Genomic DNA, 21,971 nt, shown 5'->3' with positions numbered 1-21,971 from the left:
GACTGGGGACCAGTGGGGGCCTGCCCGGTTGAAAATGGGATTCCTCTCAATGAGAGCCAGTGTATCAGGTGAGATGGAGAGACATCTCTAGTCTGCCACATAAAAAGTGCTAAAGCTGCCATGGGTGAGGTAAGTGCATAAGGGTATAAAGGAGTCTGAATGCTAAAAATTAACTGGTCAATCCAGTAGAACTCTGCACAGGTATCTGATTGTCTCTTCCCTTCATCCCATGCCCCTAAAAAGCACACCATAAAAATCAAAGGAATTGTGAATAACAGTCTTGTCCTGTTAATTATTTAATTACTTGACACTGCTAAGCAAGTCTGTGACAAAACATTAGAGAAACACACTAAGGTGGATCTTTAAAATTCAGATGCTCTGAAAGCACCACCACTTTCTGAGAGGACTGTTCTGTGTTTTTATTTGCTAAATAGAAACTGTCTAAACTCCTTTCCATCAAGTCAACTCTTCTACTTTCCCACATTTGCATAAAAATTGAACATACTCACCAGACAAAAGTGTATCTGTTAAAGAATTTGATTTCTCTTTACTGTTCTTCTGTTTTATGTCATATACCCTAAAGATACTGCCTGGATCCCACTAAATGCTACTGCAAAATCCCTTTTGTTCTCTGATTTGAAGAATGTTGCATGAGGGACATTTGATTCTATTACATTTTATTTTGCTATAAGAAGGACCGAAAACCCCTTGAGACCAAGCCTTACTTGGTAAGTGAGTTTAGGAATGTAATATCTATCTCCGGAGGGGGGCTTTGTATTTAGATATCAGAATTTGTTGTTTGCTTAAAAGTGTGCTGTTAAAGTAGAGTGTTTTTCTCTAAATCTATGAAAAAGAATAATTCAGTACTTCACTGGGGAAAACAACAGAAGGCCAAGATTTCCCAAAAAAGCAATTCCTGCATTTTTGGCACCTGCAAAGATGTGCTTACAAATGGTTTTTTGTTTTAAAGTACCAGCACCTGCAATTTGGCAGTCCTGCAGCAGCATGATTTACCCCCTTGTTTTCCAGTTTATGGATTGCCTGCTCCCCACTATCTCAAGTAGAGCCAAAGCTCCAACCCCAAGGAGAGCGAGCAGACACAGGGGAACGTTGTTATGCAGAACACACTGTCACCTTATATAGGTCACTGCTGGAGGACTGTGCTGTGCATGTACTTAAGCCCTGCTTCTGTTTCAAGCCCCATGGCCACTCACATCTCCCACATTCCAAACTGTGGTTCCCTGGGGTGACAGGTAGTTTCAGCCCTACAAGTACCAGCCGTTGACTCTGCCCACAGCCACTGGCCTCAGGAAACCTGGCACCTCCAGAGAGCAAGCAGTGCAGTCGAGGGCAGCAGAGGCCTGTTAAATGGAGAATGCATTTATACTTGCTCAACTCTAAGAAGATGGATTGAAACTTATCTCTGCGATAAACAGGGAATTGCAGTTGACAGACATGTTCTATATGAATGCAATTTACTATGTCATTACCAGTTTATGTTTATATAATGAAATCAACTGTTTTTGTGAGGTCAATTACCCAGATTTATTTTTTGTAAGTTCATAATTAAAAGGTACTTAAAAATTTCCTCTCTGTTTTCTATCTGTGCATCATGCAGACAGAGTCTTTCGAAAAGTAGGCAGTTAAACTACGATCTTTTCTGAGGGAGAGAGAAAGAGAAGCTTTCCAAGGGGAACAATTTTTACAAAAGAAACTAAAGCTATGATGTTGGGAATCCCTCCTCCTAAGTCTCATAGGCTCATAACAAATAACCACAGCCAGGACACAGGTCAATGTTTTTTCTAAACACAGCAGCAGCAAGAGGGGTGGATGGCTATGGTGTTGTACAGGTCACAGCTGCAAGATCTTACTCTATATAAACAGAGAAAAACCTCTGCCAGGCAGATTACTAATTCACACTTCTAAGATCGAGACCAGCCTCATAACAAGGGAAACAACTCCAACTCCAAGTCCCGCTTTTTTTTGTTGTTGTTGCTGTTTTTAATTAAAATGAAAATCAGCACAATATTATTGCTAGAATAATTTACCTGCCCATACTTGGGGGCATTTTGATTGCCCATTATTGTAACTTAGGTGAAAGTAAGTATGCACAGCCTCACATACTTCTCTGGGGAATCAGCTCATTACCTGAGACAGCCAAGAAGTCATCAATGGAAGTAATGTCATCGACAGCATCTGTGAGAACTCGGACTTGTTTTTCCCACTGTTCTTTAAAAAGATCCATGTTCTCTTGGGCCAGTTTACTCTGTGGTTTTGCTGCTAAAGCCAATGCAGCATTGATAACCTGCAAAGACATTAAAGTTCATTGTTTACTCTTTCAGAGTCATGAAAATAAAACAAGTGAGAGACAATTTGGTCAGCACAGTGTCTATGCTTTGTCTCCTGTGCATTTCATGAGGACGCATGATACCACATGCTCCGCTGTTAACAGTTACAAAAATGAAGTAGAGAAGTATTAAACAACAGGCTTTATATGTGAATGGAGAAGTAATACATCTGAAATACAGTAATACATTGGAACTATGGATGATAACAAACAAAAGTATCTCTAATCTCTCCACCCTGTGATAACAACTCTTCACAATTTTTGACATTATATTCCAGGCTTTTTTTCCCTCACATACAAACGTTATGTGCCAAATCAAAAAATACATAATTAGAATTATATGCTAGTAAAACTATTCCTGTTTCTTCTTTTAAATACTCCATATGATATGATACTCCATATCATTAAATGTATGTTAAAAAACATTAACTGTTTATTATTCCATCTTATAGATGCACATCACTATTCTGATTATACGATACCGAGGTTTGTTCCAGTCACCCACCATTCTTAATCTTGTGATGAACATTTGGCATTTTAGGTTCTTGGTACATTCTCAAAGTACAGAAAAAAAAATTTTTTTTTCTGAGATAACTGTAGTTGACATATAATAACTTCACAGAAAGTATAACATTTATTAAGTTTAAAAAGTAATTTCTTCTAGAATAATAAAAAGTAACTTCTTTAGGGAAAAAAAACCCAGCTTTACTGAAATATAATTTTATATACCAAACAAGTCACCCATTTAAATTGGAAGATTCAAAGATGTTTGGTATATTCAGTTTTGTAACCATCACCACAATCATTTTAGAACATGTCCATCACTCCAGAAAGAAACCCCATACCCACTTGCAGTCACTCCCTATCTCCCTGAACCCTGTCTCCTGGCAACCACTAACTTAACTTCTGTCTTTATGGCTCTACCTATTCTGGACTTTTCCTTAAAATGGAATCATATTAATATGTGCATTTTTGGAACTAGCTCCTTTCACTTAACATGTTTCCAAGGTTCATACATGCTATAGAATGTATCAATATTTCATCCTTTTTATTGACAAATAATATGTCATTATATGAATTTATCACATTTTCTTTATTCATTCATCAGCTGACAAACATCTGAATTCTTTCTACTTTTTGGTCATTATGAATAATGCTACTATGAACATTCACATATGTGTTTTGTTTGTTATCATTATTCTTGAATATATAACTAGGAATGGAACTGCTGGATCATATGGTTAACTTTATGAGGAACTGCCTTACTGTCTTCCAAAGCAGTTGAACCATTTTTCATTCCTACCAGCATGTATGAGGGTTCCAATTTCCCCATATCTTCAACACCTGTTTTTCCTTTTTAAAAAAATTTTAGCCATCCTGGGTGATTCAACATTGTGCACTACTCTTCATTAATTAACTCATTAATTCACTAATGTATCAATGAATCAGTGTGGAGCTAGACTTTGTAAGAAAATCTGGGTGAAGAAAATGTTTCTTAAGAGAGCCAAGTAAACACGGGTCAGGGAATTAATTATATGTCTTAAATATTAAGATAATTTTCCCTTACAAAGAGAAAATTGCTCTCTTTGTTCTGTAATACCTTATATATAATGGAGGAAAAGGACCTCGTCTAAGGTGAATTTTCTCATTCTGATTACAAAACTGTTTACAAAGGACATGATAAATACTAATTTCTGATGAATTAGGAATAGAAAGATACTTAACATACTACTTCAAATAATTATCCAACATGATACTTAGTGGTGAAACTCTAGAATCATTACCTTAAAAATCAAGATGTTATTGATCAGAACACCTACTGTCACCATTAGTTAAATAATAATGGTCTTTCTAGCTAATGAAATAAAAGTGGGAAATGGAAATAATAATAAAAAGCTGTTAGAAAGGAGACAAAATTACTTTTCAATGTAGATCATCTTTCTTTATCTAGGAAACTGAAGTGAGTTAACTGAAAAAACTCTTAGAATTAATAGGACTTCATTAAGTTAGCTAGAGACAATATAAATATAAAAATGAGTAACGTTTCTATATACCAGAAAACAGGACATAAAATGAGGGGAATATTAGCTCTTCATGAACGCAATTAATAGAAAATATGTGGGATTAAATCTGTAAAGAAACCCAGAGGACTGAAGTAACAAAAATGACTAAATTTTTCTGAGGTACATTAAAGAAATGTGAATAAATAGAAACACAGTCCTTGTTTAGGAGTAGGAAGACTGACCTATTTATTCACAAATTAATCTGGAACAGTAAATAGCTGAGAATTAGCAAAAAGATATTAGGGATAGAGAGCAAGAGTAATGAAGAGGGACTTCCCTGGTGGTCCAGTGGCTAAGACTCCGTGCTCCCAACGCAGGCAGCCTAGGTTCGATCCCTGGTCAGAGAACTAGATCCCACATGCCGCAACTAAGAGCCCGCATGCTGCAACTCAAGATCTCACATGCCGCAACCAAAAGAGATCCTGCACGCGGCAATGAAGATCCAGTGTGCCGCAACAAAGACCCAGTGCAGCCAAATAAATAAGTAAATATTTTTTTAAAAAAAGAGTAATGAAAGGAGTTAAAATGTAATACAAAGCTAAAGTAACTGAAAAGAATAGTCTAAAAACAGACCCTATCACAGAGCAGAATTCAGTGTATGATAAAAGTGACATCACAAATCAGTGAGGAATGGCATATTTCTACATTTGATACGGGCTATTTGGAGAAAAATAAAGTTATAGCTTCACTTCACACTTACATTTATGTACTAAATAAGATTGTTTCCAGATAGATAATGAGTTAAATTTAAAAAAGCCTAAAAGAACGTGTTTGTTTATGCATTTACTGAACATTCCTCATGTCTTAGAAAATTCTCTATTTACATCTGTATTTAAATATACATGACAGATGAAGTATATATAGTGTTAGGTAAATCAGTAAGGAGAACACTAAAATACCGGTAGAAAATGGGGTAAGACATCAACAGCCTACCTAAGGTGACCTACAAATCGCTAGGAAACAACTAGAGGGAAAAGTTTACTCTCACTTATAAATTAATGAGTCACTATTCTTGCTCATTAAATTTGCAGAGAGCCCCAAACCACGCACTACCACCATATATACCATGGCAACTTTTTAAATGCTACTGTTGGCTAAGACCTCCAGTACAACACTGAACAGGACTTTCTTGTCTGGTTTCTGATCCTAGTGGGAAGTATTCAGCCTTTTATCATTAAGTACGATGTTATCAGGCTGAGGAAATTTTCTTCTATTCCTAGTTTACAAAGTGTTTTTATCAGGTCTGGATGTTAGATTCTGTCAAATACTTTTTCTGTTTCATTTCCACCATTCTGGCTACTTCTTCTGTGTCTCTTTTGCTGTCTTGTCTTCCTCCACTAATGCTTAAGTTCTTCAAGGCTTGATCCTATGCTACCTTCTCTCCTCATTCTACACTTCTCCCACCTGTGAGCAATTTCATCATATGATTTTACATACCACCCATCTGCCAACTACTCCCACATCTCCAACCCAGACCATTCATTTTAGCCCCTAAGTCATTTCCTAGCTACATACCCAACAGCTCTACTCAGATGCCTCAGACATTTCAAAATAAACATGTCTAAAATAAAATTCATGATTTCCTGCTCTGAACCATGTTGAATGGAACTCCTTTAAAATCTTGATCACTCAACTTCAAGTGGACTCATAGTATTGGGGACAGCAAGAAAACTAAATTTCCTTAGTCCAATCAGTCTCTTCCTCTCCTCAAGTCTGAACCCTAAGAGTAATTGTTCCATACCTTCTCCTCAAACCTGTAACACTTCTGCCAGCATCATCACTCTCAGCTTATAGTTCTGCTTCCTATTTAAATGAGAAGATGAATGCAATCAAAAGAGAATGTCTATAGAATCTTTATCACCGCACCTATCCATTTACCTGCATCCATGCCACATGCTCTATCTTACCTCTTTTTACTTATGAATGTTCCTATCTATGCTCCTACCAACCTTGCCACTTGTCCACTGGATCTCATTTCTTCTCTACTGCAGGACAATGTCCTAGCAATTCTCTCTGCTCTATTCTTTATTACCAGTTTTTCCCTTCTACTGGATTATTTCCATCAGCTAAACATAGAAAAATGCTCCCGACTAAAACTCAAAAGCAAAAAACATTCTCAACCCCATATCTACCTCATGCTATCACCCCATGTCTCCATAATCCTTACATTTAATTAGAAAGAGCTGTCAACTTGCTATACTCAATTTATCTCTTCTCTCTTGAATCCACTCCAGTCAAGCTTATCTCTCCTAAATTTCTACCTAAACTTCTTTGCCCAAGATCACTTGTGATCTCTATATGTTGCTCAATCCAAGGATCAGTTCTCAAGTCACATTCTACAACCATTTTACATGAATAATCACTCTTCCTAGAAATACTTATCCCACTTGTCTTCCAAGACAGAGCCAGCTTCTGATGCTCTTCTGGTCAATAACACTTCCTCAATCTCCTTTGCTGGATACTGCTCATCTCCCCAAACTCTAAATGTTAGGGAACCCCAGTTATTTCCCAGACCTTTTTACTCTGGGTTTACACATTCCATTGGTGAACTTATTAAGTCTCATGACTTTAAGCACCATGTATGTGGTAATGGATCTCACATTTATATATTTCATCCAGACCTCTTTCCTGAACTTGACTTTGCTTCTTGCATGTCTAACAAGCACCACAAAATTAACATAAATGACAGCTCCATCCTTCTAGCTACTTAGGATCAAACCCTGGAATTCTGGGCTTCCCTGGTGGCGCAGTGGTTGAGAGTCCGCCTGCCGATGCAGGGGACACGGGTTTGTGCCCCGGTCCGGGAAGATCCCACATGCCACGGAGCGGCTGGGCCCGTGAGCCATGGCCGCTGAGCCTGCGTGTCCAGAGCCTGTGCTCCGCAACGGGAGAGGCTACAACAGTGAAAGGCCCGTGTACCGCAAAAAAAAAAAAAAAAAACTGGAATTTTTCCTGACTCTTATCTTTCCCCTCCACTTCACAACTAATCCTTCAGTAAGTTCTGTCTTCAAAATATATCCAGACCCTATAACCAGTGCTCACCACTTCCACTGTACTCTTGCCTTTGTTTTGGTCTCCTATGCTGCCGTAACATAATCACAAAACTAGCTGTGCTTAAAACACATATGTGTTATCTTACAGTTCTGAAAGTCAGAAGTCTAAAATGGGTCTTACAGAGCTAAAATCAAAGTGTCAGCATAACTGTTCATTCCAGAGTCTCTAGGGGAGAATCCAGTCCTTGTCTTTTCCAACCTCTAGAGGCTGCCTACATGCCTTGGCTTGTGGCCACATCACTCCAACTCCTGCTTCCACGATCACATCTCCTTCTCTGATACCAACACCACTGCTTCCCTCATATAAGGACCCTTGTGATTATACTGGGGATGCACCCGGATAATCTAGGATAATTTAACCATTTAAAGATCGTTAGTTTATTTACCTCTGCCAAGTCGCTTCTGCTATATAAGGTAACATATTCACAGGTTCCAGGAATTAGAAAATTGGGGGTGGGGGCAGCACATTATTCTGCTAACCACAGCTTCCTAAGGGGTCCCTCTGCTTCTATCCTTCCTCAGAGAAGTCAGAGAGACCCTGCTAAAACCAAAGTTAGATCATGTCAATCCTCTACTCAAAACCCATCAATGGCTTCCCATGTGACTCAGAGTAAAAAGCCAAATGCTTTACCATGGCCCTAAAAGGCTCTATACCATTCACACTCCTGTTAGATACTTGACCCTCCTTCCTCAAAGCCTCTATATTTGCTGTTCCATCTTCCTGGAGTGCTCTCCCCTCAGACACCCTCTCTGACTTGTTCTGTCATCTCCTTTCTGGTCTTTGCTTCTACATCACTTTCTCAGTGAGGTCTTTCTTGACCATCCCAACCATGCTATTTAACACACACACCAACATTACATGTTACATTAGAAGAGAAGGTCTCGAATCAATGATTTAAAAGCTTCTAACTTCAGGGGCTTCCCTGGTGGTGCAGTGGTTGGGAATCTGCCTGCCAATGCAGGGGACATGGGTTCGAGCCCTGGTCCGGGAAGATCCCACATGCCGCAGAGCAACTAGGCCTGTGCACCACAACTACTGAGCCTGTGCTCTAGAGCCCGCAAGCCACAACTACTGAGCCTGTGTGCCACAACTACTGAAGCCCACGCGCCTAGAGCCCATGCTCCACAACAAGAGAAGATACAGCAGTGAGATGCCCACGCACTGCAACAAAGTAGCCCCCACTCACCACAACTAGAGAAAGCCCACAGGCAGCAACGAAGATCCAATGCAGCCAAAAATAAACAAATAAATTTATTTTAAAAAAAGAAAACTCCAGGCCAGATGGCTTCATTGATAAACTCCCCCCAAACATTTAAAGAAGAATACCAGTTATATAGACTTCTCAAAAAAAATGGAAGAGAGGGAAACACTTTCCAACTTTTATGATATGGAAATCAGACTTTACAAGAAAACAAAACAACAAACCAATACCAATATGCAAGGCTTACAAGGAAACCAGAGTACCTCTGGAGGCCTGTTACCTGCAGACCTCCATGGGAGGGGGGAAGGGAGGAAAGAGGTACAGAAAATGCTGAGAGAAACTTTTAGTCAGAAGCATCTCCTTTTAGCTCTTCTGTGCAACTACCGTGTAAGAAGATTAGAGAATATCAGAAGTGGAAAAGTGAGGTGATTCAAAGGTAGATGGTCCTATGATTGTGAAATAATACATGAATGAGAACTTGAGGCCACAGGCTTCCCTGGCCCGTATGCCTTGGATGCTCATTTAAGAGCTATATATTTTCCCACTACCTATATAGACCAGGCCTGTCTGGGTTTATGCTTATTTGATGCTTGTCAAGCCTGTTAGCCACAAAAATGATCAGCATTCCCACAGAACAATGGGAGAAGCAGCAATATGGAAAATAAATCTAAGGAGGCAGAAGAAAGAACCACCAATTTTATAAGTTCTTTCTCAATTTAGTTAGTGAGAAATACCCCCAAAAAAAGACAAAGAGGGCTTCCCTGGCGGCGCAGTGGTTGAGAGTTCGCCTGCCGATGCAGGGGACACAGGTTCGTGCCCCGGTCCGGGAAGACCCCACATGCCACGGAGCGGCTGGGCCCGTGAGCCATGGCCGCTGAGCCTGCGTGTCCGGAGCCTGTGGTCCGCAACGGGAGAGGCCACAACAGTGAGAGGCCCACGTACCACCCCCCCAAAAAAGACAAAGAAATGTAGATAAGCAGCAGCTTCAAATACTTCATTCACTCTTGCTTCAATTTCCAAGGAACGCCATATGAATTATCAACTGTCAGAAACATGCTGTTGGCAGGGTTTTTCTATTTTCTTTTGACCAGCATCAGATGAATTGAAAAACTGAAGTGTTTTAAGCAGCTACCATGCACTGAGACTTGAGCACATCCATGAGCAAGATGATTGGGGGGTGGGGGGCATGGGGGTAGAGAATCAGGTTCTTTCCCAAAACAGTTAGATTTTTTTCCTGATAAAAGCATGTGAGGCTGGGCTCTCTGCTCAGATGGAGAGAGGTCCCCTTTCTGATGAACAGTGCGATACTGCAGACACAAAACAGAAGGCAATGCAGGGAAAGAGCTGACCTACTTTCTTTCCTACTCATAAATCACCAAAAAATGTGGGTGCTTTTTTCTCCCCCAAGCAACAAAATAAATCCACTCTCAGGTTACTTTGCCTGAACTCAACTTTAACACCGCAAATATCAGAGTTAAGTCGCTTAACTACTAAAAAGTTAGTACTTTAGAACAGAATTTCCCATTTCCAAAAATTAATTTGCTATTGGGTGAACTGAAAGATGGAGAAGAAAACTCCTCTACAGGTTCCATCTGTCACCTCTCCTCTCCAGAAAGGAACAATAAGGTCTAGGAACCAACTCCAGACTGTAGGTGGAGCCACAGAAAAGCAGCCCCCCGCAGAGGGGCCAGGGCTGCCTGAATGCAGCAGTGTGGGTGTGAGACCTGAAAAACAAACCGGAAAAACCCAATACTGTGGATGGATGCTGACAGTAGCCTCAAATAAAGAAACATACACTTTAATATAATAACTTTTTGTCTACATGCTACAGCATATTTAGCCTAGTCAAGTTGATTAACGTGCCTAGGGTTTGTTTATCAAACAAGCCAGTGACCCTGGAAGGAAACACCTCAGGACTAGGACCCCCCGATGCCTGACATCACTGCCCACATCAGGCTGAAGAATAAGGAGAGGGCTCCACTCCTCCTGAGAGGGACAGCCATCAGCTACCTTAAAGAAGAGGTCCTTTGAGCATGAAACACATGGCCAGGGTAGGTAAGATGCAGCTCCCAGAAATCTGGTTTACGCTCCTCAAAGAATTTCAAAACTTTAAATTAGTTACCAATCCTTTAAAATTGAGACTTGTCAAAAAAATCTGAATTGCTGACTTCTCTTTAAAAATAATGAAAGAATCTAGCAATAATGGGTTGGAGTGGAGTCACAGTTACCTCATTTAGAAATGGCACATGCTACATAGTTTGTCATTACCATGCCTGCAAATGTCTACTGTATTTGCCATCATTGAACCTGCCCAGCCCTGTCTGTGAGCAAGGGTAGGAAGGGGCCTAGGAGAGAATCTGAAGGAATAATCACACCTAGAGAAACACCTTTTTATCTAGGACATATACCCAATTCCAAGCGTGGTCTGGACACTGTCTTGAGGTCTGTTCTAGCAGGAGAAATGAACCTACAAAGGAGAGGGAAAAAAGGTGCTTTCTGAGGGCAACCTAAAACCTGGGCAACATATCCCAGCCAAACATGACTTATGCACACCATCACTCTCATTAGGATCTACTAGACTCTCCATGTGATTTTTTTTCTAGGCTTTAAGATCATTTATATAAATACTCTTAGTAGGTGTGATCAGCGTATGTTACCATCTGTTTCAGCCAATATGTGAAAGCATTGTCGCTTTTCAAGCATTTCAAAATCAAATGGAGAACCAAAGGCATTAAAAATAAAGTGCTGGCACACCCTCGGGCTGACCGTAGTGGACACTGTGAGGGCAGCCCATGCGCAGCCTGTGCGCCCCGCACCACCTCCTGTGGAAGCTTGAGTCAACTGTGTAGCTTTCTTCCTTTGTCTCATAACCATGTCCACCAATGAGGATGCTAGTTCACCAGCTGCCCGCCTTAACAGATTAAAGAACAAGGGGAAAGACAGTATAGAAATGAGGCAGCGCTGAACAGAAGTTAATGTGGAGCTCAGGAAAGCTAAGAAGGATGACCAGACGCTGAAATGGAGAAATGTCAGCTCCTTTCCAGATGCTGCTGCTTCTCCACTGCAGGAAAACCGCAAAAACCGGGGCACTGTAAATTGGTCTGTTGATGATATTGTCAAAGGCATAAATAGCAACAACTTGGAAAGCCAGCTCCAAGCTACTCAAGCTGCTAGGAAACTGCTTTCTAGGGTAAAATAGCCCCCCACAGACAGCATAATCCGGGCTGGTTTGATTCCAAAATTTGTGTCCTTCTTGAGCAGAACGGATTGTAGTCCCATTCAGTTTGAATCTGCTTGGGCCCTCACTAACAATGCTTCCGGGACATCAGAACAGACCAAGGCTGTGGTAGATGGAGGTGCTATCCCAGCATTCATTTCTCTGTTGGCATCTCCCCACGCTCACATCAGTGAACAAGCTGTATGGGCTCTAGGAAACACTGCAGGTGATAGCTCGGTTTTCCGAGACTTGGTTATCAAGTATGGTCCAGTTGACCTGCTGTTGGCACTTCTGGCGGTTCCTGATGTGTCATCTTTAGCACGTGGTTACTTACATAATTTTACCTGGACACTTTCAAATCTTTGTCGCAACAAGAATCATGCACCCCCCCTTAGACTCTGTTGAGCAAATTCTTCCTACTTTAGTTCATCTCCTGCATCACGATGACCCAGAAGTTTTAGCTGATACCTGCTGGGCTATTTCCTGCCTTACCAATGGTCCACATGAACGGATTGAAATGGTTGTGAAAACTGGGGTTGTACCCCAACTTGTGAAGCTTTTAGGAGCTACTGAATTGCCAGTTGTGACTCTTGCACAAAGAGCCATAGGGAATATTGTCATTGGAACAGATGAACAGACTCAGGTTGTAATAGATGCAGGAGCACTTGCCATCTTTCCCAGCCTGCTAACAAACTCCAAAACTAACATTCAGAAGGAAGCTACATGGACAATGTCAAACATCACGGCTGGCCGCCAGGACCAGATACAACAAGCTGTAAATCACGGATTAGTCCCGTTCCTTGTTGGCGTTCTCTCTAAGGCCGACTTTAGGACACAAAAGGAAGCTGTATGGGCTGTAACCAACTATACACGTGGCGGAACAGTTGAGCAGATGGTATACCTTGTTCACTGTGGCATAACAGAGCCGTTGATGAACCTCCTAACTGTGAAAGACACCAAAATTCCTCTGGTTATTCTGGATGCCATCTCAAATATCTTTCACGCTGCTGAGAAACTAGGGGAAACTGAGAAACTTAGTATGATGACTGGAGAATGTGGAGGTTTGGACAAAATTGAAGCTCTACAAAACCATGAAAATGAGTCTGTGTACAAAGCTTCATTAAACTTGATTGAGATTGAGATCCTCCTCTTTCTCTGTGGAGGAAGAGGAAGATCAAAATGTTGTGCCAGAAACTACCTCTGAAGGGTTTACATTCCAAGTTCAGGATGGCACTGCTGGGACCTTCAACTTTTAGATTGTACACCTGAGGCATTAAGTTGTTTGTTGTGTACTATGTTTGGTAGAAGTTTGTCTTACTGTTTCTCTACTAAGAACTCTTTTTACATGTGGTTTGTTATTGTAGCACTTTTTACAAAGAAACTATTCTTGAACAGTTCCAAACTGTACATACTATATGAAGCTTCTCCTCTCAGTGGGTTTCTTATTTCTATGTGGAATTTCATATCTTGCAGTGTCCTGTAAATAAAGATTAAATTCCACCCTTTTCTTAAAAAATAAAAAAATAAATAAAATGCTGATAGGGTAAAATGGCAAGCTTGAGAAAAGAATGCCAAATCTTTAAAATCTACTCTCAATTTATTTCATACAACTTGGTCATCCATGAACTTTCTGTAGGTGATTAAATTCATTGTGCTTATTATCTGTACAGCTATTGACCAGTAGCAGACTTCATGACTGGATTAAAGCTGGGGAAATGTTGATTAGATAATGTGGATCCACACCTGGCTCATCACACTCATACTCAGATGAAGCAGCTCTCACTGGCATACTAACCCACATGGTTGAGAATGAGAATAAATGCCCTAGCTAACCTGTGTACCAGTTAGGATCCCAGGTTAATAACCAGGCTTTACTTATTTTGGTCACCTACCTTGAGTGTCAGGAATTATACATATGAAAGAACCAAAGTATTAGTCATGGTATATTTTAAAGTTGGTTGCAGACATAACATAGAAATTTCATTCCTGTTACCTCTATTCTATTACTCCAGTTCCCTTGCTTTATTCCCCTTTATTTGTGGTCAGTGCAATCTGAGAGGACATTTAGAAAGAGTTTAATGTAAATCTTCAGAGTATGCCCATGACCATTCTCTACCTGGGAAATTGAAGAGGCAACCTCTTCCACCAAAACAGCACTGACACTGCTTAGAAATCCCTGTGAGGGGCAAGGAGTGTCAGGCACACAAAAAGGATCAGTTCCCCTCACAGGAGGCAGGCAACTCACCTAACATTAAACAAAGCAACCATTCTTCTGTGTGCTTCAGAGTCTTTCTAGAGCCCCAGATGCTTAACCTAGCCTGATCACCAGTCTTCCAATATGCCATTATAAACGGAGAAAAGTTCTTAAGCTTTTACTTCAGTAGCTGGCTGAATTACATTATTAATATCTGTATCATAAGGCTACTTCAAGACATAGCTAAGTAAGGCTTCTAGCTCTTGAATCTCATTCCCTCTAACAAGATCCAAATACTGGGCATCACAATGGAGTGTGGGTGGGTAACAGTTATTCTCTCAGGCTTGTGCGTAACCATCCCGATTCCAGGACTACCACATGTTGCAGATGGCCCTCCCTTAGGGAGGGTGTAGAATGGCCACTGCCTACTCTCCATTTGCCAGCAATGGAGGACACTATACATTTTTTTTTTTTGGCTTCATTTTTTGGCTTCACTGCTGCATGGGGTTTTCTCTAGTTGCGGTGAGCGGGGGCTACTCTTCCTTGCGGTGCACGGGCTTCTCATTGTGGTGGCTTCTCTTGTTGTGGAGCACTGGCTCTAGGAGCACAGACTTCAGTAGTTGTGGCATGCAGACTCAGCAGTTGTGGCTCGCGGGCTCTAGAGCACAGGCTCAGCAGCTCCGCAGCATGTGGGATCTTCCTGGACCAGGGATCGAACCCATGTCCCCTGCACTGGCAGGCAGATTCTTAACCACTGTGCCACCAGGGAAGTCCCGACACTATACATTTTTAATGAAGGGCAAGGAGACAGTAACACATGATGCCTTAAGGGAATATCGCTTAAAGTCAAACAAATTTCTCAAGCTATATAGACTGTGGATCAGCGTTCTGTCCTCAAGACTTCTATCTAAAATCCTAAAAATGAAACTAACAAAATAAACCTCATCCCCACTCTAATAACCCAAATCCAATTTGGTGAAACCTTAAACATTGCTGGTTGTACTTTACCTGAGGACAGAGGGCTTCTAGCTGGCTTGCAGACATTCGAACAAGCTTTACACCTTCTTCATTGTTTGAGATGGAACAGGCCAAGTTGGCAACCTAGAAGAAAAGATGAAAAAGACCTTTGAAGATTTTTCTCTTTTAACTTTAAAGGAAAACAAATGTACACCTACCCTATCCCTGACCTTTACAGAACAAATGACAAAAGTACCAAAAGTGTTTTACTTCTCACAGATTGATTACCTGCTTATGAGGACAAATTTTTTTAGCTCTGTGCTAAGGAAATTAAACTCATAACACAGGTCACATTGTAAGCTGGTGGCAGAACACTGAAAGATCCTAGGGCTTGTAACTCACCAGCTTTACATGGGCTCTAACCTGCCTGAACAGTAAGTTGAGGAAAAGGGTCTCCTGGTGTGAGACGTGAGAAAAACCAAGGAACCAAAGGCACCAAAGAATCATTGGTACCCTCAAATAAAAATGTACTCTGCAGCTGTTCTTAAAGGAAGGAAATCGAAATTCTAAGCTGCTGTTCTCATTTGACAGGTGAATGGATGCTTACTTTAAGCCAAGATGAGTTTTATTTGAACGCAAGGCTATTTTTCAAATTAAAAAAATAGCATTAACACATCAAGATGGACCCAAGTCCACCCTCATCAGAAATGGAAGAAGAAACAGAGATGATATCCCATAGTTAAGAGCAAAACTGTCTTTTAACTGGTTTCTCAAAAGCACTGACAGCTGGACTGTTTCCTGAATGATTCTATTTCGTTTGAACTAAAATCTTTACCTTGCCATCCAACTGCCTCAATGACACTACTCATGTAGCCAGAAACAATCTTTCCAAGTTGTATCATACTTCTGCTGAAGCTCTGGCTGTGCTGAGAATGTTGTTCTGTAGCGGCTGCTAGGGCTGTGATCACTTACCACTGTTTCTAAATAAACAGGCTTGCCAATTCCATTAGCAATACCAAGGACCAACTGAATACACAGTGCTGAGACATATCTTACCCCAGTTGCAAACTGAGTTATGAATGATAGAGGCGTAGGCAGTTGAATAACAGAGGCACTTTCTGAGAATTTAAAATGCCAGAGTAAACAAGGGCAATGGCAATAACCTTTGATTTTCACTCCTCCACCCAAGTTAAGCAGATAAAGGCACAAGAAAAATTATATACCATTACTGTTGTTCGCAGTGTTACAGTTAGGGATTATCAGCTTTCTGTAAGACTGCGAACTATCACAATCCTGCAATGCCTAATCACAAGAAGAAACAAAAGAACATAGAACTTAAACATAAAAATGTGCGGAAAAAGAAAATTAAGTCAGATCTTTAATGGGTAAGGGCCTTCAAAATCACACAAAAGAAGTAAGATTTATACTCCCTGAAGGTTACAATTCCACTTTCCAGTGTCAACTGGACCTGAGCAAAGAGGCACTTCTATTCATGATGACAGTCTATAGAGATAATTGTTGATTTCTATTTGTTTCCTTTAAAAGTGCTACAAAATATGACCTAAGCTAAATTCTGTAGAAGATAAAACTGTTACAAACATTATCCCTCAAATGTACATTTTATGATGCTCTACTGAAGGAGAAAGCTTAAATTAGATGTGTTTATGAAGCCACAGCTTCTATTGCTTCACTGCCTTAACAAGGCATTTTGAAACCAAATATAAAATTTGAGGCTGATGACTGAATTAGCAATTTGGGACAACAAAGATCCCTAGTCCCACCCCATGCCCACCATTTTCGGAGGCCAGTCAAATGTTAGATTCAGGAAGGTCTGTCACTGTTTCTGCCTTCCACTCTCTAGCCACTACTAGTATAATTTTATATTCTCCCAATTTTATGAATCTGTAAAACTCAGAAAAAAATAATTAAATTAAGAAGCAAAGGATTACAATAAGTATTATCTACTACAGATCAGACACATGAGATGGTGTGTGGCTAAAGGCTGAAATGGCTGACTTTTGTAAACCATCTTTCCTGTTTCCTGATACAAATCCTAACAAGACTTGGGAAGACTTATTCTTTATTTTAAAAACATTACTTTAATGTTCTACAAGAGTACACTGCCTGTTTCAGGAGGCCACCCCGTCTGCCCTGGGAGGAGGAAGTGGGCACCTGTCACTGACAGTCTTCTCCAGATGAATGAGCTTCAATTCACCCTCCAGGGAAAGCGCCACTCACTCCTAACAATGACAAATGTGCAAATGCAACATCTCGACCACAGCTCTCTGAGAAGCTAACCTCATATACTAGTGCCAGGCTTGACTGCCATGAAAGCTGGGAATGAGGGAAGGGGCTTCCTAAATACCTCTTTGTGGGGCTCTAGAAATCTGGGATAGCAGCTCAGTAGACTGAAGAAGTTTCTGAAGTTTGAATTAAAAATACTCAGAGCAGCTAACTTCCAGAGAACCTAGCAGAGCGGAGACTTTGGAGAGTGATGAGTAACATCTCTAATTTGCTCTCGGAATAAATTTTTATATCTTTGCTACCACAGTAATTTGTGTATTAACAATTTAAACATCTTAGATTCCTGCTAATCTAAGAGGTCGGCTAAGACTGACACTATGACTACCAGCTTTGGAATCATGAGGCCTCTTTTGCACCACTTCTGCCTATCCCATTTAAGTTTGGACCCTGTAGAAGAAGACAACATTTCAGAAAACTTTCAAACTCCCTGATTGAAAAAAACCAAAGAACAGCCCTGGGCTTTAGCTGGTTTTAGGAGTAGCCCAGTAATAATCTGTGCTGTGCAGGAAAAAATTGTCACAGCCAGGCTGTGTCAAATCAACAAATATGACATCTGTACATGACAGGAAAGACAACTTTTCAGACATGTAGGAAAGCTCTAGAATTTCTTTACTTAAATAAAATGTATGAAACAAGGTTACAAGGGGGAAAAAATATACCATTATGACAAATTTTCCTCTGTTATACATGTGTTGATGACTTTAAATAAATTTAAAATTTGTTTAAGTCAAACATAAGTTGTTTCCCACTGCCCCTTACCCTGGAACCTTTGCAGGAAGACAAGAAGAGATTTGTTTTTGTTCTTGGTAATAAATTAATGACCTACTCTCACAGTAGCCTATACCTGTTGTGGAGGTGCAACAAGTGACAAGAATTGTGGAACAGGGAGCTTTTAAGTCTTAAGTAGTGACACCACGACCTGAGTAGCATGCCGTAAAGTTGAAGCTCAAACTCTACATCACTTGCCATGTGATCTTGGGTCAAGCTACCACCTGAGTTTTCTTCTTCAAAATGGTTAAGCTCTCTGTACTCTCAAAAAATCCAAAGTAATAATAAATCAACTTTTCCAAACTTGTCATATATGAAGAGAGAAGTCCCAACTGCACATCATATAAATTTCAGAACCACTGAAGAAATTTCTAACAATTACTTCCAAACCCACAGAAGAAATGATGATGAAACAGAGGTCAAACTTCCAACTTTCCAATTTCCAGGGACGGGTGTTGGCTATCTTATTAGGAGGAACAAGATAGCTAACCAAAAAGTGAAGCACACATGGGTGACAGAAAACTTCCAAACTGGACTGTGATGATGACTGCATAGTTCTGTAAACTTAGTAAAAACCACTGAATTGTACACTTAAAATGGGTGAGTTTTATGGTATATAAATTATACCTCAATCATGCTGTTAAAAAAAAATGTAGGGTAAGCAGGTGAGTAATTAAGGGAAATCAGCAGAGGCTAGAAATGAGAAAACAGAAATTCAGAGAGGTAAGCAAGCACTGAAAACTGTTTATGAAGGGAGTATGTGTGCCATTCTGTGGTCAGAACTTGGGTTTTTAATGGGTCTCATAAGGTAGATGCCTTAGATGAGAGACTCTGCACAGAGCTGGGACAGCCAAAAGGCAACATCCCAAGTGAAAGAGTGAATTAAGAGAAAAGTCAACATGAAGAGCAAAATAGTAGGATACTTGCCAGTATAAGCCCTAATCACTCCCTCAAGGAGGAGAAAAAAAAAAGGTCTCTCCTGTAAATTCTAACCAAAGGCTGGCCCTCCTCAGGGGTTTAGGTATAGAAATTATATTATTTATCTGGCCCCCCAAAACTTTTAGGTTTAGGAGGTCATGTATTAGTAGTATCCGTAAGCAACTGGCAGAAGTAAATATAAATGGAAATTTTCTCTGATGGAAAGTAATCTAAACCCAGGCCTCAAAGAATTCCCAAATACGAAATACCAGGAATGTGAACCCACAATAAAAAATACAGGAAGTACACAAGGAAATAAGGCATCTTGAGCAAAAGAACTGTGTAATAAGATCCATGACTTGCAGATACTTAAACGATCAAAAGTGGAGTATTAAGAAATATGTTTTTTTACATTAACAGAGATAACACAAAGGATACAAAGTATAGAAAAGGAAAAACACACTCAGAAATAACTAGGCAGATTTGAGAAGGATCAAAATAGAACTTTAAGAGAAAAGTAATAATGTCTACCATTTCTAGATATTTAAAATAATATCGACTAGACACTGCTGAAAAGAGAATTACTAACCTGGAAAGTCAAACTGAAGAAATTATTCAGGAAAACCAAGACATTTTCATGACATGAAACCATAAAAGGAATTAAGAGACATGAAAGATAAATTGAGGTCTATTATTCAACTATGAGGATTTCAGAAGGGAAGACAGGGAGAATGCAAAAGAGGCAATACTGCAAGAGGTAACAGCTGAAATTTTTCAGCATGGATGAAACAATTTTCAGATCTGGGAAGATAAATTCTAAGCAGAGTAAATAAAAGAAAATCTACACCCTGACACACTGAAGTGAAGCTTTAGAACAAAAGTGATTTTAAAAACAGCCAGAAAGTAAATACAAATTATCTACAAAGAAAGCTCAGTGAGATTGACTGCTGATTTCTCAACAGCAACAATGGAAGCCAGAGATAGGGTAATAATATTTTCAAATCCCTGAAGGGAGGCAGTGGGGGGAATCATCCCAGGACTATACATCCAATAAAATTATTTTTTCAAGAATTAAGCCAAAATAAAGACACTAAGACAAAACAAAAACAAAACCAATCTCAGAGCATTTACTCCAGACAGATCTTTCCTGCCCCAACTAAAGGTGTTTAATAAAGATGCTTTAGGAAAAAAGGAAGCAATCCCAGAAGGAAGGTTTAATATGCAAGAAGAAATGGGAAGCAATGAAAATATGGTATCAGATAAATTTTATGCAAAAGTTGAAATAAGTGAATAAAGGAATACCAACAGTGTCTAACTCATGGGGCTAAAAATTAAGAGAACCAAACTACTGGACAACAATAACATCTAAGTTAGAGAATAACTAAAGTCAAAGCATTCTAAGATTCTCATACTGTTTCAGAAGGAGGAAAAGATACTACTTACCCTCAACCTCTGAATTTAAACGTGCATGCTTAAAATATCCAGCATTGCTAGTAATAAAATGGAGTGTATGATTTCCAAATGAGAAGGGCGGGGGGGAATAGAAGGAAGTGGGAGGACTCAATCAATCCAAAAGAGGGAAGGAGAGTTAGAAACAGAGGAGGAGGGATGGAAGCAGGGTTAAGAAGGGGAAAGAGAGAACAAAAATGCAATGGTAAGAATGAATCCACATGTCATAATGATAATAAATGTGTGTGTACAAAACTCCCTAATTAACAGGAAAAAAACCCCTGCTAACCTGAATAACAATAACTAAACATATGCTCTTTACAGGACACGTTTAAAACACAAAGAAACTGGAAGGTTGAATATTATTTTAAAAAAGAAAGAAAGCTACACTGGGATGATCAGGAGGAAGCACTGGACTCACAGACTCACAGCCCTCAGTTCTCCTAATATTGTTACTGGGAGACGGAAGGCCACATGCTGGGTTAGCTCCTCATCACAGCTCTTTGGAACTCAATTCAGTGTCAACTGAATATTATGACCTTGCCATTTTAGAGGGAATTTACAAAAAAAAAAATCATGTGGACTCTGTCACTACATTTATTACTAAAATGTTGAGGACCCTATGTATTAAATCATTCACTGTCCCTTATGTAAAAGTCCCAAGTAAGGATTTTTTTTTTTAACATTTTACGATAGGCTCATTTCCCATGAAAAAATGGGCATACTTCTTCCATTCTAAAGACAAGAATACAGAACTGATTGTGTGTCTTCCTTTCCTCCATGCTACCAGGAAGTGCAGTAACACAACCAAACTCAAGCATGGCAATTATAGCTCGTAATTGTGTATTATTTCTCTCCTACGTCCTGATTTTCTACATCTACCTTAATTTCTCTTACATGTTTTTGTTCAAAATAAGCCATGCCAAATCTAATTTTAGGGATATAAGTATCTCTAGTAACAGGATTAGAAATTGTGAATTTACTAAAACATCATAAACTATTTTAAACAGCTTGGCTATGTGATATTTTTAAAAAGGCTTTCATGTGTAGATAACCACCCAGGTGATATTGTCATCATTTCCATTTACATGTTATTATACAGATCACTTAAAAAGTTCCCTATTTCTGTCTAATCTCCTGAATAATCTGTCAATAAGGCTAGGAAGGGTGCCTGTCTAAACACTAGTCCATCAGGTCTACTGGTGAGGCAATAGGAGGGCCTACACTCTTTTCTGAAGCAGGGCCAGAGTTGGGCAGAGTGCTTCCTTAATTGTTCCTGCCAACACTCCAAGAGAAAAGAATCTCAATGCTCCTTGAGAACAAGATACATCCATTTGCCTTCACCTGACCATCCCAAAATTTGACTAGGTGGTTCAGTTCAGCCAAAAAAGCTTGGTGTTAAGGTGTTAAAATAGTACAGGCAAGACACTTTGGTCTTACACAACCCCATGCATGTGAAATTACACACCCTTGAAAATGTGAGAAAACCAAGCTCAATA

At 39.8% G+C, this 21,971-nt stretch overlaps 1 protein-coding gene and 1 pseudogene across 4 annotated transcripts in view; one reads left to right on the top strand and one right to left on the bottom strand.

Annotated features, from left to right (window-relative positions):
* Positions 1-21,971, bottom strand: part of CTNNA1 (catenin alpha 1) — a 345,218-nt gene that overhangs the window by 17,292 nt on the left and 305,955 nt on the right. For all 4 annotated transcript variants that reach the window (XM_060296266.2, XM_060296265.2, XM_030869482.2 and 1 more), the window contains 2 exons: positions 15,085-15,177; positions 2,149-2,305 (listed from right to left, as the gene is read on the bottom strand). In XM_060296266.2, coding sequence (XP_060152249.1) covers positions 2,149-2,305; positions 15,085-15,177 — 250 coding nt within the window. The remainder of the gene's footprint in view (positions 1-2,148; positions 2,306-15,084; positions 15,178-21,971) is intronic.
* LOC115860069 (importin subunit alpha-1 pseudogene) lies at positions 11,538-13,138 on the top strand (annotated as a pseudogene).

Source organism: Globicephala melas, chromosome 3 (assembly GCF_963455315.2).
Source record: "Globicephala melas chromosome 3, mGloMel1.2, whole genome shotgun sequence".
Classification (NCBI taxonomy): Eukaryota; Metazoa; Chordata; class Mammalia; order Artiodactyla; family Delphinidae; genus Globicephala; species Globicephala melas.
This window is presented reverse-complemented; position numbering and strand designations above follow the sequence as displayed.